This window comes from Falco cherrug, chromosome 10 (genome assembly GCF_023634085.1).
Source record: "Falco cherrug isolate bFalChe1 chromosome 10, bFalChe1.pri, whole genome shotgun sequence".
Taxonomy (NCBI): domain Eukaryota; kingdom Metazoa; phylum Chordata; class Aves; order Falconiformes; family Falconidae; genus Falco; species Falco cherrug.
The window spans coordinates 7,191,087-7,208,127 of record NC_073706.1 but is presented as its reverse complement, the minus strand read 5'-3'; the positions used below and the strand labels follow the sequence as shown (position 1 = coordinate 7,208,127).

Here is a 17,041-nt window from a genome sequence, read left to right as displayed (position 1 = left end):
TGTGCAAGTCTTAATTTCTGGAACATGCGTTTCAAGCCTCCAAAACAAATGCATTAAACATTTTCAAAAAGCTAGAAAGCAGCTCTGATGACGCAGAAGACTATTAGTTCATTTCAGTATCTTACCATAGAGCAACAGGATTTACGTCCAGTTAGGGTGACCTGCTTTTCTCAAAGAATGTACAGTTTTCATTTTCTAGCCTTATACCGATCGCTGTCTGATGTCAATCTCTGCAAACAGCAGGCACATAAGTAAAGGACCAATTCAGGCTGCCTGTTTTCAAGCTAATCTTAGAGATGTCTAAAATCTGTGCCTCTGTTTTGGACTCCAGAGTTGCCTAATTTGCAAGTTCTAGAATAACATAGCCAGAAACCAAAAAAAATTTGTTCGGGCTAGAAGAGACAAAACATCTACAGCAGCAAAACTGCTTTTCTCATGTGCTGCCCTCCTAAAGCAATTTGCAGATCTAAAAGGCGGAGTGCCAGAAAATGCCAATTATGGCTATAGTTGTAACATAGACACCTATTGTTTTCAGAGAATCATCCTCCTGACTGTAGCAGTTTTCAAGTTAACATAAACTATGTGGAAACTCGTACAAAGTGGATGTGAAATTTTCTCTATATCCTATTATCTGTCATTCCTTAAATCATTCAGTATTTATTTCATTGACTGGATAATATGATTGTCAAACTGTATTTTTAGTCTAGGGATATTAGTAAATAGGCTAATTAAGAAAAGATGAGAAAATAGTGTTCCGGTCTAGTTTTGATTTAATTAAGGATATGAATTTAATTTAAGCAGGTTTGTGTTTTTGACTTCAAGTAATATAACGCTCAAAAAGTCATCTGCTCTGTCAAGCATTTAGCTGCCTTGAACAGATCTACACTGGCAGTTATTTCAGGGTCAAAAGTGAGATTGCAACAGGAAACCAGTTTCAGAAGGTATAGAAACAGGTAGACTGGTTTGGGTTGGAAGGGACCTTAAAGATCACCTCGTTCCACCCCTGGCCATGGGCAGGGACACCTTCCACTAGACCAGTTGCTCCCAGCCCCACCCACCCAACACCCCCAAGCACTTCTCCACAGGGCTGGTCTCAATCCATTCTCCACCCAGCCTGTATTTGTTCTTGGGATTGCCCCGACCCATGTGCATCTTTCTTTGGAACTTCTCCATGTTCTGTAAACCGTTCTACTTTGTGTGATGTGATGTAATCATAAGTTTAAAGCTACTTTTTAAAATGGAGAAGAAATGCTGCAAGCATCTCAGTGGCGCTAAACTCACCTTTTTTATTCATATAAATAAATGACCCAATTTCCCCCTTACTTGGAAAATAAGTCAGTTAATTTTTGTGTTTCGACCATTTTTTCTGTTTGGCCTCAGCTTTTGACTTTAAGCAAAGACTTTATTTGATGTTAAGGACCTGAAGGAATTTTCACTTTGCATTCCAGGTTTGAAACTGGGAATGGAGAGGGATGCATACGTCATGATTGCAGAGAAAGGAGAGAAGCTGTACCAAATGATGATGAGCAAGAAAGTGAACCTTATCAAAGACAGGAGGAGAAAATTAAGTACTGTTCCCAAGTGCTTTCTTGGCAAGTAAGTGGCATTTGAATTGAAAAGGCCCTTTCATACCAATTAAAAGAACAGACTGGATTTTCTGGGGCTGGCATTGTGAGATCAGATCAGATGTGCTTTGATGCAGCTTAATTGAAAAGGCTGATTTATTAAAATTAATCATTGATTTCTATTTATGCCATACACAGGCTGTATAGTGACAGCTCAATCTATTGTACAGTAACTCATAACAGCTGTTGCAAATCAGCAAAAGGAACAAGAAAAAATACCTTAACTCCCACAAGCTCAGGGCTGTTGGTGGCACAACCCGTATCCTCTTTTGTATACGAGCAAATGCTTATCAGGTGATGTTTAAATCCAGCAGAACTGTCCAAGTCTCAGGGTTGAATTTAGAAGTTTCTTGTTTGTCAGGGTAACAGACACAAATGAAATTTTGTGCATCAGGAGTCCTGGTGCATGTAATAAAGTATAGGGCTTTATTGGCTGGAAAACCTCTTTTTCACTTAGTCTAGGTATTACAAAATAATTCTGAAGAATGACATATATGAGGCAGTAGAAGAGAGACCCTGTGGGTGAATCAGATCAGAGGTCAGGTACGGTAGCAGTGGAGCTGTTGCAGGAAAATGTCCTGCATGGCACACAGGGAGACACATTAGTTGACATGAGACTTTTCTGCCTCAGCTGTTTATGATTGAAGTGATCAACTGTGGGAGGAAAAAAAGTTCTGAGAGATAGATTATTCATTCATATCCCTTCCCTCCCCGGTCTCTGTAATGGGAGTTTGCAGGCAGCATTCCTTGGGTACAGGGTGTGGAAATGGTGCATTGTCTTTCTGTCTGACGGAAGGCGGTGTGGTAACACAGGCTGGGGATATTTGAGCTGTAAAAAAATTCTTGATTCTTGGAGATTTGGTTGCTTTCTTCTTCACACACACACAGACACCCTACACACCCCCAGTTGATCCTGCTGGATTTAAATTGAAACCTTTAAGCTCTGATTTTTGGAGGCTTGATACAGCATTTCCTATTTTCCGTGCAACAAGAAGCACCAGGTAAGAAACTTAGGTTCTTTCAGGCTGATCTATATGAGCCTATTGTGGATTCTCTAATATTGTGCTTAGTGTGAGGTCTTATCTGGGATTTCCTGCTATTCCTTTTTATTTTAAAATGTCTGTTTTCCTGCATGCTCTGTGATCTGTCCTGCTCATTGCCCTCAGTTTGCTTGACAGCCACCTGAGACTCACCTGACACTCCAGTAGTGAGGACCTGACCTAATGTTGTCAGTGGGTAACTGAGCCCAAAGTGAGATACCTATAGGTATCCTGGTCGCTGACAAAAGCATTATTTCTGCTGATGTTCCATCCTTCCCCACAGAAAATAACTCTGCTGATACCTTTCCAACAGTCACTTGTGGGTACAGTCCCGGGCAACTCAGCTGAGTGCCACTCAATCAGTACAATCCAGTCATGATTTGCACACTTTTTGTATCATTCCTGGAGATTCCCCTGAACAATGCATCTTGGCTGTGACCTGTTCTTTTTTTCAGGTATTCCTGCCTAAGGGAGTCACTGATAACTGTGCTGAGATGTACTTAGTGGTTTTCTGCTACATGCAGCTGAGAGTAACACTAAGGCTGCAAACAATAATCTTTCTCTTGGCCTTTGGATATCAGATAGCATCTAATAATTCAAGAGATATAATGTGTTTGCAGGAAAAAAAGCATAAACTAATCCTAGTATCTTCAGAAATGCCACATTCATTTATTTATAAGGCTGTTATTGAACTTAACTTCAGCAGCTGACTTGCATGAGTGCAATTCCATCTTCCTAGCCACTCTTAGCCGTAGTGGAATTTAGGCACGTGAGTAGTGTACAGTGGGGGACGTGTGTTGGTGCCAGTATGTGTAAATGATATGCTTGCCATGCTTCTTTTCAGCACTGCGCTAAATTGATTGCAAAACCTTGAAACTGTATTGAGCTTGTAATAGAGAGGATCTGTTAACCTCAGGAGATTCCAAACATACCTGATCAGTTTGCACAAACTTGGATGGGTTGGATTTTCCTGTGTGTTTCTGGAGTAGAAACCCAGCTGTTCTAAGTCCCTTAATTTCAGAGGTATAGTTGGGAGATGGTGTCCTGACTTGCATGCCAGATGAGAACTGGGCATGGCACCACTGGGAAGTGAGGTTACTCCCAGTTATACTGGAGTACTGCTTAGGACAAGATGAGGAAACAAGTCAAGCGTTGCCATCCATTTTTTGAGTTGATGCTTTTTTAGCAACAGTCCAGCATATAGCTAAAAAACCTCTTGGTGCACTTTCAGTATTTATAAAGCTTTCAGAGCAGTTACTGATTTTGCTTATGAATCAAATACCACAGAAGTCTTAAAGTAGCTCTTAAAAATACCATCCCATGTTTCTGAGGCTTCAGGGCTATGAGAGTAGTGTTTCCCTTTTTCAGCTCACAATTTCAAATTTTAATAAGATCGCTTTATATTTACAATCCAAATAAACTCCAGGGGTATGGTTCCAAATAAAAGAAGAGGAAAGCTAACAGGGTAACAGTTCCACTGAAGCTTTGGGAAGTGCTGTAAACTGCCGTAGACCCATTGCGCTTGATGGAAAAATGTATAGCAACTGGGTACTTAACATGGTTACGGTCATTGGCCAGCATGTCTGTCATGGGACACTCCACAGAGTGTGTCTTGTATTCTCGGTAATGAGTGTGGAGGATCATTCTTACTTTTCCTCCCTCTGCAGTTTATGTTCTATTTCAGGTTTTAAATGCCTCCAGAAACATTTCAGAATCACTGGAAAACTGAGAAGGAGCTTTCCTTAGGAGATAGTCTGACTCATCGCTACAGTACTCCAGCTTTAGGAGTTTTACAAAACTCCACCGGTTTCCATGGGGTTCCCCTGGCACAGCTGAATAGATGCTGCTGCTTTTTCTACGCTATGACAGTTACAGAGTAGCCCCTCAGAAAACCAAAGTTTTCAGTATTGGAGTTGTTGTTATCCTAAAGGCAAAATGCAAATACTACCTACAGCTTAGATGAGTCAGCTCTGACAAATATGAACAGTCTAAAAATACTTCATTTAGAGCCCACAAGTGGAGGCATGGATACTGGTTGTGATAAGCAGCAACCCTCTGCACATTGGCAAGCACCCAAGTGGTTTATTGAACTCAGATTGGCCATATGTTGCTCTGCTTTCACATATTCCTTTTGTTCTTCTCTATGAATTTAACACATTACTAGTATAATCGCTAATTAACCTGGCAAACATCTCAGCCCCCTAGGGCTTTGGCAGTGCTGTATTCATCAGGCTTGCAATGTCTGTTTTTCTGTACTTACTGTTTCTAATTGAGTAACATCCTACATATCTATCCATTTTTGGCTTTTATTCTTCCCGTATGTGCAGCTCTGCCCATCACCAGAGAGAGGTTTTGTTCTGTGCTGCACGAGCACACAGACTTAGCACCTTTTGTCTATAAATTAGAAGCATCGTTTATGTATCTGCCAGGCACCAACTCCAATAAGTGACCTTAAATTAACCTGTGGGGCTTGTGCTCTCTTTTACTGCTCTGTGCTTGAATTCAGTGTGTTGAATCTTCTTTCCCAAGTCCTACTGTGATTCCATTAAAGCCAATGCAATTACACCGTCTAGAGAGGGAGGCAGGAGGGGCAGAAATCAGACCCAGTGAAGAAAGGTGAGCGTATATAACTAAGACTGCGAACACTGCTTGAAGGATAGCTTGGATAGAAGTAGCCGTTTTCCCTACTCTCCAGCTTGTTGTTTTTAAGTTCATCAGTTAACCTTGGTTTCCTTTTCCCCTTGGATGTCTGGATTGGTCAATAAAACAAGGATTTGCAGCATCTTTATAGATCCAGCCAGATCCTCTTTCCTTTTGTGTGTGTGCTAATTATGATGAGCTAAGGGGAAATGGTGGGAAAAGTCACAGGTAGGATGTCTGGATCTTCTGCAGAGCATTTCCTCAAGAAATGTAGGAAATTGAGCCACCTAGTAGAGGTATCATCACATACAACAGTTTTCACACTTGGTTCAAGGAGAAAGTCTCCTGTGGTTGGCTGACAACTTTCAGAGGCATGTGTCTGCTTATATTCAGAGCAAAAAAGCTAATTGTTTCTGTTCTGCTTCCCTTTGCAGTGAGTTTGTATCATGGCTCACAGAGATTGGAGAGATAAGCAAACCAGAGGAAGGGGTCAACCTGGGACAGGCACTACTGGAAAATGGAATCATTCATCATGGTGAGTGCTCCACGCCATAAAGAAGTGTCAGATTTCAGTAATGCCCTGGAAATGAGGGTGGAAAACTGACTGCAGCTGTTCACATGACGTTCAAATACTTCCCTGTACCATACCCATCAAATCCTCAAAATACTTAATGACTCCTGGGACTAAGGAGTGGGCAAATTTGTCATGAAAACAGGACTTGTTGGGTATCCTGGAAATGTTTATGCCTGTAGTTACTTGATTTCTCTGCAATATCTTTGTTGCAGACTATATCAGGTATGTATTCCTTTGTACTACATGTGTTTGAAAATCTGTAGTGATCAGTAAATATAGTTTTCCATATGAGACATGAGCAATACAGAGGAGAGTTGAGCAGGGCTCTTTTAGAATGGGGCACAGGTACAGTGAGGGGCTACAGACGATGGATCATTCTTTCTAATGAGACTGCTTGTCATAAGAAAAAGAGATGATGGAGGATTTGTTGTGGGATTTGTTCTTTCCAGCTCATTTGGCAAGAATGTCTCTCTTTGAAATAGTGATGCCCCATGTTTCTTCATCATGCCCAGCAGATGACCTTGAAGTGTTGTGATGAGGGGTATTTTAGAGGAGTGGGACAGTGCATACAAGTGTATGACCAAAGCTTGTCTGAAAATTACCTGTCCTGTCTGCGTTTCTGCTAAACTAAGGTCTTTCTCCGGATTATGTTCTTTAAATTCAGATTTGTCCTGCTGTTTCCTATTGTTTTCATATTATGTTATGCAGGCAGAGCAACATAGTCCTATTCTAGTTAAACAGCAGATGCCCCAATTTCAACATTCAGATGAGTTTAGCTGCAAAATGCACATCAAAGGAATATGGTATATAGGTCTTAAGTCACCAGTGGTCTACATTTCCATACAATCTCTTGGAAACCAATTTAAATAGGGAAGCCATTTAATTAGGCTAGTCGTGCTTTAATCTCTTGATAACTCAGCTCCACAAACTTGTCTTTCAGGTAACAATACCACTGTTAAGAAATGATGTCTTCTTTTTAACACAGAGAAATCTAATATAATCTAAACCTAATAATCTAGTCCTTCCTGCATGTACACTTCCACCCCCAGGTACCAAGACATACTTTCAGGCACGTTCAGACTTTGAAGGGGTTTGAGCGTGAGCTTAGCAGCACTGAACGCTTTTGAGTACTTGGCCCTAACGGTGGCTTTGGACAACTGGAACACTCTGGCTCCAACATGTAGGGATGCGCCTTTAGGTGAAGGAATGCTCTTTTGTGCTCACGCCCTTACTTGCCTGTGTTCTGAACGTGTACACTTGTACTGTTGGTGCAAATAGCTGTCTTGAGACTTGTTACTTTATGACAAGTGTTCACTCTGCCATATCTTCATACTTGACACTTTCAGCAATGTCCTTTTTCTCTAAACACAGCTTTACAGCTTAAAGAAATTTGTGCTGTTGTATCTACTGCTCCCCTTATTCAAATACCCTGAGTGAGGTGCATCTGGTTTGGTTTTAATGTTACCTTTAGTTAGAGTTCCTGATGTTAGTATCTTCAATGACCATTATTGCCAGACTTTGGAAAGTATTTGCAGTGCTGCATTTACTTAAGGAAATATCCCTTGAGATTTTGATAAATCATTAAACATGAAAGTATCCCATTATGTATCTTGTAACACAGCAAGAACATGGAACTTTGGCACCATAATGCAGGCCTTACCTCGGTTCTATGTTAGGCAATATTTTTTATCTTTTGTTTTCACTTGGCATTACATTACTATCAGGTGAAAACTGCTGATCTCTCAGCCTGCTTGAGAAGCAGGGCCATAGAAAATTGCTAAATGCTGAGCTCTTGTGTTTTATCACTCCGTTTCCTCTGTATCTCCTTTAATTCTGGCTATTTTATCTGGGTGTTGTGGTTTAACCCCAGCTGTCAACTAAGCACCACATAACTGCTCACCCACTTTCCCCTGCCCCAGCAGGAGGGGGGAGATGATTGGAAGAGTGAAAGTAAGAAAACTCGTCGGTTGAGATAAAAGCAGTTTAATGGGGCAGAAGAAGAAAAAAATAATGATGAAGATAATAATGATAAAAGAATATACAGAACAAGCAATGCACAATGCAGTTGCTCACAGCTCGCCAACTGATGCCCAGCCAGTTCCTGAGCAGCGGCCCCCGGCCAGCTTTCCCCCCCAGTTTATATACTGACCATGACGTCATGTGGTACGGAACATCCCTTTGGCCAGTTTGGGTCAGCTGTCCTGGCTGTGTCCCCTCCCAGCTTCTTGTGCCCCCCAGCCTCCTCGCTGGCAGGGCACGAGAAGCTGAAAAATCCTTGACTTAGTATAAACACTGCTTAGCAACAACTAAAAATATCAGTGCGTTATCAACATTACTCTCATCCAAAATCCAAAACACAGCACTGTACCAGCTACTAGGAAGAAAATTAACTCTATCCCAGCTAAAACCAGGACACCGGGACTGCTGATGTGGAAGTTCTGGTAGCTGTCACAGAGAGCAGAAATGATCAGAACCTGATCTGCTGTGTGCCAGATACAAAAGATGCTTTCTGCAGACTCAATCCTAAATTGGATTTCGAAATACAAAATCCAGAGCATGCAGACACTGAAAGAAGTCAATATAGAGATTCCACTGTATACAAAAGGATATACACCAGATCCTGCAAATTTTTATTCTGTGAAATTAAGGAAAAATATCACCAAAAGCAGGAATCTTAAGTAAAGACCAGGATGCCCTATGTAATGAGGGAAGGTCTTAAGAATTTCTGGTCTCTGGCTTCTAAATTGTTACCGTGCCCGCTCTGCAAGGGGCAGACTAATTCTCCAACCGAGTCCTAGTACTTCTGCATCTGCTTAATACAGTTTAATTATCTTTAGCCATCCACTGCAATGAGTTTTCTCAGGTTAATGAAACTCAGGCTAAGATGCATCTTAAACAGCATAAATCCATATTTTTTCTCAGTTCATCAAATGCTGTGCCTACACTATGAAATACTGCATCCAAAGTATTCAAGGCAGCTCCAGCACAAAGATCTGGCCATGATTTTGTTATGTTGGCAAAGGCAGGAAAGATGACAGTGGCTAAGCTACAGCACCTTATCTGCTGTCTGCTTTGGTTGCTCTTCTCTAGATTTTCTCCTTCTTTACACAGTTGTAACTAGTCTCCATTAAACTAGGCTGTGAACAATGGTGTTTCTGTACTACACACTAAAATCTTATTACTTTGAAATTTTTTTATTACTTATTTTGAATTTGAACAGTTGTTGGCGCTTTTTACTTAAAATTACCACTTCCTTATGAATCAGTGAAACATGATTTCTACTAGTTACTAAACTACTATCTTTGGTGTGAGGATTTCCCACCTCCATGCTCTATTGAAAGTATTTACCTTAGAACAGAGACAGGTAAACCTACGTATAATTGGATATAGACTTCAACCCTCTTCCAGTCTGGTGCATTGGATAAATCTGTTTGACACTGGATATGCTTTTTAACTCTTTTCTGCTTTTGGCCAATGCTTCTTTTGAAATGGTTCCTTAACACACTGAAACATCTTTCGTGTCCTTGTCTTCAAAGCCCATCAGTATATACAGTACCTAATAAGACTTTAACTGCAATGCTGTGGAATGGCTATTCTGGATGAAAAAGCAATCTCTCAATAATACTACTTAATTTCTAGAGGGAACTCACCCCTAGAATACCTCTAACAGCTGTAGTTCCTCCCACCAGCATGCTTCTCCTTTTGGAGTTGCAGAACTTCAGGCCACTGCAGAAATTACTTCAGTGCTGCAGTAACTGTTGTGGGAATTTGCAAGCACTTCCTTCAAAAGCTATTGAAAAAAGTCAGACGGTTCCAATTACCTTCACTAGGACTGTTTCCAGAGCCTTATGCAAATTGAATCTGGTGCAAAAGGAAGAAATTCCATTTTTATTGGAGCTGCAGTGTTTTAGAAAACTGCTTTTGTTGGTGGGGCTATTCAGAAATGCGCGTAACCATGTTTGTACACAGGGGAAATTTGAAGAGCTGAGTCCTCTCTTCAGGAGGTGATAGATACCAGCAAATACTTAGGTGTAGACATGCCAACTGGCCTATGAAGAACATGACAGGGGAGAAAAGACTGATTTTATTTATCATACTGGTGTTTTAGTTTCAGATAAACACCAGTTTAAGAATGAGCAGGTGATGTACAGATTTCGCTATGATGATGGAACGTACAAGCCAAGAAGTGAATTGGAAGACATCATGTCCAAGGTTTGTATTATCATTCTTAGTTGGAACCTTGTGATTTGCATTAAAAGAGTTTGCTCTACCTCTGAATGTCATTGACCTGTCATATAGGAGATCTCTAATGCTGTTAAACTTTGTTGTATTAAGCTATCCATTCTAATGCCATAGAAGACATACATTCACCCCAGAGAGAGGAAGCAGAGCTTAGCAATAAATAACAATGCAGTTGTGACTGCACCCAAGACTGCTGATTACAATGCTAATATAGTAACAAAAGATCTTAAAAGAAAACAGCAAGCCGTAATACTGCATGTCTGCTGAAAATCTGGGCATTATGGTTCAGGGAGATAGAAGAGATCAATATTTAACTGCTGTTCCTGATAATTATATGTCGAATGAGTTCTGTTGATCCCGTATCTGCCCACATACCTTTTAATAAATTGGATTTCTTCTTATGGACAAAAGTTCATGGGTTAATTGTGAGGAAGGATTAATGGAGAAAATGTTGGAATGGAGGTGATTAGAGATAAAAGTACAGATTTTTGGCTTCTGGAGGCAGGGAAAGAAGAAAGATTTGTTTGACAAAGAGGACAAGGGAACTGTTTTGAAAAACAGTTAATCAATAGATAATTCCAGTTAAGTAGAGACATCAGTGTCCAGGTTTTGCCAGCCTTAGCTAGTCAGTGTTCTTTTGAAAAGGAAAAAGCTGATAATACCATGCATCTTTCCTTTTTCAGGGTGTGAGGCTCTACTGCCGACTACACTGCCTTTATACTCCAGTGGTAAAGTAAGTTCCCCTTCATGATCCCCTTGTATATATTTTCTGGCTTTGTTAAAAGGATGACACATTACTATTGAAATCTGTATTCTTTCTTATTATGAACAGTAATTTTCTGCATCTTCTTGTCTCTTTCACTACCCTTCTATTTCCACAGTTTAGATCTTCAGTTGTACTTTTGCTGGAGGATGTTGGAACTGGGTTCTGGGAGAGTGAAAGGCTAGTGTTATAGTCTTCCTGACATTTGCTTCCTCTATTAGTTCATGAGAGCTGTTAGCATGACAAAAGTTTGTTTGTTTACTTTGGCATTTTATGTGAGTTAAAGTGGGTGTGATTAATAAGAGACTACTGATTCAGGGCAGATTGTGTGACGTGATTGTAGCTGCTCTATTATTTGGATTATAGAAAACGTAAACAGATGCTAAAATAATGTAAACATATTCCAATGTGATGCTAGGATTCTTTAATTCAAAGCACCCTAAACAAAAAAAACCTAATCTGAAGTAGAATAAAACCTGAAGCTGTAATTTGAAAAAACCCTGACAATTTTGGGCAAAATCTTCAGTACTTGGATCTGTATAAATAAATACTAAAGACCTGAGATAATCTGCAAGTGCTAGTTAACTCTCTTCCCAGATCCCAGGAGATGATTTTCAGATGTTGTTGCCTTACTGTGACATCAGATGAACATTTCTGGCCTATAATGGAAACCACCCTGAACCATGTAGGTGTTCTGTTTAGGTGTTTGTGGTTGAAAATCAGGCATTTTCGCTTAGGAGTACTTAATTTTTACATACAAAAAACTGATGAAGAAGAAAAACAAGCCTTTGGTGGGCATGGCTGGAGTCCCAAATTCGACAAAACTGACCTTTTGTCCCCAGCTTGTACAGCTGATGTTTCACTGAGATGCCGTTGTCATTCTAAAAGGAGCTGCAAAGACAGTTACAGTTAATCAGACATAAATTTGCCTAATTAGATCTCTAGGGTTTTTTCTCCAGAACAACTGTTGTACAGTAGTACGGATTTCAGTTAACCTGCCTAAAGGGTATGGAGAGAGCAGGAAAGCATGATGCAGCTGTTGGTAGGCAGAATGGTTATGTATATGCATGCGTGTATTTGCACATACACATTTCAGCCCTTAAGATGGCAATTCACATGCAGAACAGGTAAGTGAGGCTTAAAAATTTTCACTGACCTCAGGGTACCCACAAACTGAAAGGGGTGTAGTCTTACAGTTTAGGGAATCAGCAAGGACAAAATAACTACCATAGGCCTGTCTTGTGGTGTTTTATCAGTGTGCTATTTTTGTAATAGAATCAGGATTCATCTGTGTTAGTGACTGCATGAATCCAAACTGTGTATGACCAGTGAAAAATAGCAGACTGTCAGAAGTTTTAGGATCCTTCTGTATAGACTTAACATTCTCAGTATGTTTAGGTTCTTCTTCCCACCATTCTCTTTCCTACTTACTCTTCCTTTTATGTCCCTGTTAGAAAACTGGTATCTCCTAGGCTGTCATCCGCTTCTTGTCATGTCTTTTTGCTTCTGACAAGCCTAATGTTAGCCTAAATGAACTAGCTTTTAGCCAAGTTAGTTGTGCAAAACTTATTACTTTGTGCTGTGCCTTTGGCCTGCTGCTTTATCTGGCATTTTCAGACTGCTGATCCCTGCAATCATGCTAGCAAGGTGATGAAGCCTACTTTTTCTGGTGCAATCTTCCTTCTAGAAAATCGGGAAAACTGCTTGGAGTAGCAGGTTCATGTGCCAAGAGGATCTGGAGGAATTATAAAATTCAAAATTCAGTTACTTGGTTGACAACCTTGGGACATAATTTTGCTTAGTCATCTTCCCTGGAAACCTGGGAGTTTCCATGTAGCCTTTGCCTTTATAATTTTCTTTAAGTAAACTCTTACACTGATGTACTTTGAGGGCAAGATGGTATACCCTGCTGGAAATAAAGCATGCTGCTTTGGGGGTTGATATATAAAAAGTAAAACATTTTGGAAAAAAATCTTAGATGTGGAGAAGGTTCTGAATACATCCGTGATCTACTTTGGGGAAGTTGTGAGGGTGGGAGTACTTGCTCCCACTTACATGTGTGATGGACGGTACTTCAGTACATAGATAGGCTAGACCCAGTGAAGAACATTTTATTCCTCTAACTCCTGTGAGGCAGCAAGATTCTGCCAAAATTTAAATGGTTCCCACATTCATATTTGACTATTCACCTGCAGCTCATGGTTCTGGATAACTTTCTATGATTCATTCTCTACTCCTGTTCAGGCTAGATTGAAATGGGGGGGAAAAGTCAGTGAACTAATGTTGAAATATTAATACCTGACAAGCATTTAAGTACAAGCAGTGAAAGACTAGGCCTTGGACCAAGATGCTGATGCCAGCTCAGTCAAAACTCTAGCTCAATGTCAGCATCTGTATGAAAACGTTGGGAGTTGCTTCTCACAGTCTGGAAACCCCTACTCATTCGTACTCAATATTTTAATGCTTTCCTTTATTGTTTGACATTTCAAAAGCACATTTTCTCAAGATAAGACTGTGAGAGGGGAAAAAACTGCCCAGAATACTCCCACAGCTTTGTGCTGGATTTAGCACATTACTGGAAGACAAATTGAAAAATGTGTGTAAGCACTATGAGGAAAGCTCTTGTTCTGAGGACATGTTTCTGGAAATGCTGGTGGGGGTTTTTTTGCTTGTTTTATTTTGGGGTTTTTTTTCTCCCAAGATCTGAAAGTCCTGCTTTCCTTTATAATTTCTCACACCCTGCGTTCTGCAAACACACAGGCATTTCTGCTGCATTTACTTACAAAAGCCAGTCACAACGTGTTTGTATCTGTAGATGATTAGTGAAAGGAACATGAGCACGATGAATTTTAGATAGTGGTTTGATGTTAGATTTTTTGAAAAAAATAAATGTCAAATAGTGTGGTGCTAATGAAAGAGGCTGATTTGACAGAACTGAAGAAAAGTGTTCTCTTGAGCTGCCGTATAGATACATCCGGACAGTGAAACAGTCACAGTGGCTGTGAAAGTTTGCTTCCACAGTCATGCCAGTGGACCTCAAGCTTGAAATAGAAGGACCACCTCCGAGGGTGAGAGAGGAATTAATTCTTCATAGCCCATTCAGCGTTTGGCCTCTCTACTGAGACTCTCAACAAGAGCGAGCCAATTAATGCAAATTAATTGTGGTAATGGCTTTTGTGATGTGGAGCTAGGAACTGGATCGAGACCATGAAACTTTCTTCACACAGGCCAGTAAACAGCCTTAAAATGGAAAGAGCTTTTCATTCTCTCTTGAGCTGGATTAAATCCAGTGACCTGGAGGTGAAAGGTGTTTGAGCCCAATGTCCTAAGCCACACAGTCCTCTTATATTTGTATCAAAATTCTTTAGAAGTATTTTATGAAGGACTAAAAACATCAATTATCTCCATGGCTCTGAGAAGAGGAATGGAAGAAAACTGCAAAAAGCAGCAAGTTACAATAGGGTTTCTTTTCCTAATTTCAGGAACAGTGCTGCTGTCTACAAGGACTGTGTGTGCGATGGTGCAAGTTGTGTTACAAGACCTAATACAACACTTCTTTTTTTATTTACAATGGCTGAAATTATCTAATGCCATAAAAGAACACTGTGTGCTCTATTTGTATCTGGCTACTCTGTGATATTTTGCTAAAGGAAGTAAAATCTGAGCAGGTGCAGAGAATCAGGAAAATCTGTCTTGACAGAGTAGGCTAGAAGGTGCTTAATTCAGTGAGCCTAACAAGGAAGGGGCAGAGAGGGAGTATGTAGGGTCACTGTTGATGAATACGTTGATGGGTAAATACTAGAGAAGTATTATTTAAGCTTATAGATGGGGCTGCCACAGAGCCAGTGACAGTAAACTGGGCGTGAATGGATTAGGATGGAAACTAGAAGATGACTTCCAGCCAGAAGAATGTGATTTTCAGGTGAATGGATGGTGGCAATATTCTAACATGAGTTAAAGCAGCAGCTCAGTACATTTGCAAAAAGAATGCCCTGGTTGCCTCTGGCAAGAATGTGAGCTCACTGAAGATGGCTTGAAACAACATCTAGAGAAATTTGAAATAATACTGCTCTGTATTGATCTGAAATATCTTCCTAATTCAAGTTGTTAGAAAAGTTTAAAAACTAGTCCTTTCTTCTAGAGAGCAAGGATATCTGCTTCTTAGGTTTTATTTATTTGTGATTGGGAGTCTATAATTTTTTTACCTGTCTGTAATTCTTTTTCTTTCCTCAACTTGTTAATAGTAGGTCCCAATAGTATATGTACATCTGTAGTGTAAAAGAAGTGTTTACCTTTTTGTCCCGATTTTCCCTCTATTCTCTTTCTTAATTAGAGACCGCGACTACCACCTGAAGACCTACAAATCAGTAATCCCTGCAAGTAAACTAGTGGATTGGCTTATTGCACAGGTAAGAAACGTTACGATACTGCTGTCTTTGACAAGGAGCTTAATTTTTCAGTTCCATTTAAAAGTAAATAAAATGCAGTTATTTAGAGAATATTTCAACATAATTAAACATATTCTGATTCTTTGAATTTATAATCTTACACTTTATTGTTCATTTGGTGAAATCTTGTTATTTGGCAGCATAAAGAGGAATAAAGATCTTTGGAAGAAAGTTCTTTCCTAGCCCTAGGAGTGGTGAACTGATGGTTCTTGGGGACCTTTTCTATTTCTTGGGATTTTTGGAAGATGTTTAAAGCAGTGTTGGTCTCGTTTAATCTAGTGTAGGTGTGGTACAGTTTTATTAAAAAAGGAATCAGAGTTTAACACCAACTACACCAATGTCTTTAGAAAGTGTAGTATCCCCACATTTACCTTGTAATTTACAGAGAAGCACCTGTAGCTTGGGAAATGAAAAATTTAGCTTTGATGGTGTAAAGCAATCTAAAGGGAGAGTGTGCCATGTTGCTCACTGTCATAGAGTCAACTGTACGTTCTGGTTTTGTCTTAAATGATGGTCTGATTCACAATCGCATTAAGTCCTATACTGCCAAAATGACATAAAGGGAAGCTGGTTTGAATGAGAATCTGGCCTCTGACAACCAGGGATGTTGTGTTTCAGAAACGTTTCCTGCAATTGCATTTGACATCCTCTTACATTAATAAGATTGATATGATTGAAGGTTGTTCTGTGCCAAATAACTGAATGAGAATGGAGTAGTCAATTGTTTTCCTGTTAAGAGCATAGAGGAGAGCAAGGATATTAGTACTGAGGCTGTCATACCAGTTACACGTGATTTAACTGGGTCTTCTTCATGGAAAGCTGAGGGGGGAAAAAGAAGTCTGCTTTTGCCAAAGAGGAGCGATGTAATCAGGCCAATATAATAGTTAATCATAGAGCTGTAGGCAGTAGAAAGACTCAGATAGCAAAGTAAAGTATCAGCTCTTGGTCTGGAAAAGGTCGCTCATTTTCTTCCCCGTTTTTCTTCATTCTGGTAGGTTAATGTGGCTGTTAGTTCTCCTGTTTACTGAACTTTACGTTAAGATTGAACCAGACTGTACTAAAGGCAGATACAGAAGTCTTTTTAATTTATGTTGTGTATGTGTGCATATGTACGTGTATTACAGATGCATAGATGAGGGAAACATCATCTGAGCTCAGTTAAAGGAGAACATTGTTAAACATTTAAATCACCATCTATGACTTAGATGAATTCCTGTCTGTGTGGCTAAATCAATCTTTGCTCATAGATCCTTACAAATAGTAATTTTCATGGAGGTTTGCTTGGTGTTTTCATACTACATTGAGCTGTCTTCTAGCAACCATTAATACTTGGCCATACTAGCCAACAACAGCTTTTAGTGGGAGCTAACAAATACTCAGCTGTTTGCAGAGTAGTTAATTTATTTAACTGCTCAAATATCTATCTTTCGGTTTAACTTTAGGCTTCTCTTCTTGAAAATCTTGCTTATGGTATCTGATCTGATAACTACCTGTTACACAAAAATGCTGGGATGTATTTGTTTCTGCTTCTGACAACCAGTTTACATTGTGATTTTTGTTTAGAAATGGCACACAGAAAAAGTGAGGACTGTTGTTTCTGTTCGATTTAGTGATGTAGGGATGACTGTCTTGAAGGATAGTTTCTCTCATTTCTGTTTGCAATTTAGGCTATAAATGCAAGTGGGAGCCCTTGCCAATAAGAAAACTGT

General features: G+C 39.8%; 1 protein-coding gene across 2 annotated transcripts in view; it reads left to right on the top strand.

Moving 5' to 3' along the window:
• The window catches only part of PREX1 (phosphatidylinositol-3,4,5-trisphosphate dependent Rac exchange factor 1), a 165,191-nt gene that overhangs the window by 106,472 nt on the left and 41,678 nt on the right, over positions 1-17,041 (top strand). For both annotated transcript variants that reach the window (XM_055721668.1, XM_055721667.1), the window contains exons 10-14: positions 1,449-1,596; positions 5,740-5,840; positions 9,988-10,091; positions 10,805-10,854; positions 15,218-15,293. In XM_055721668.1, the coding sequence (XP_055577643.1) occupies positions 1,449-1,596; positions 5,740-5,840; positions 9,988-10,091; positions 10,805-10,854; positions 15,218-15,293 (479 nt within the window). The remainder of the gene's footprint in view (positions 1-1,448; positions 1,597-5,739; positions 5,841-9,987; positions 10,092-10,804; positions 10,855-15,217; positions 15,294-17,041) is intronic.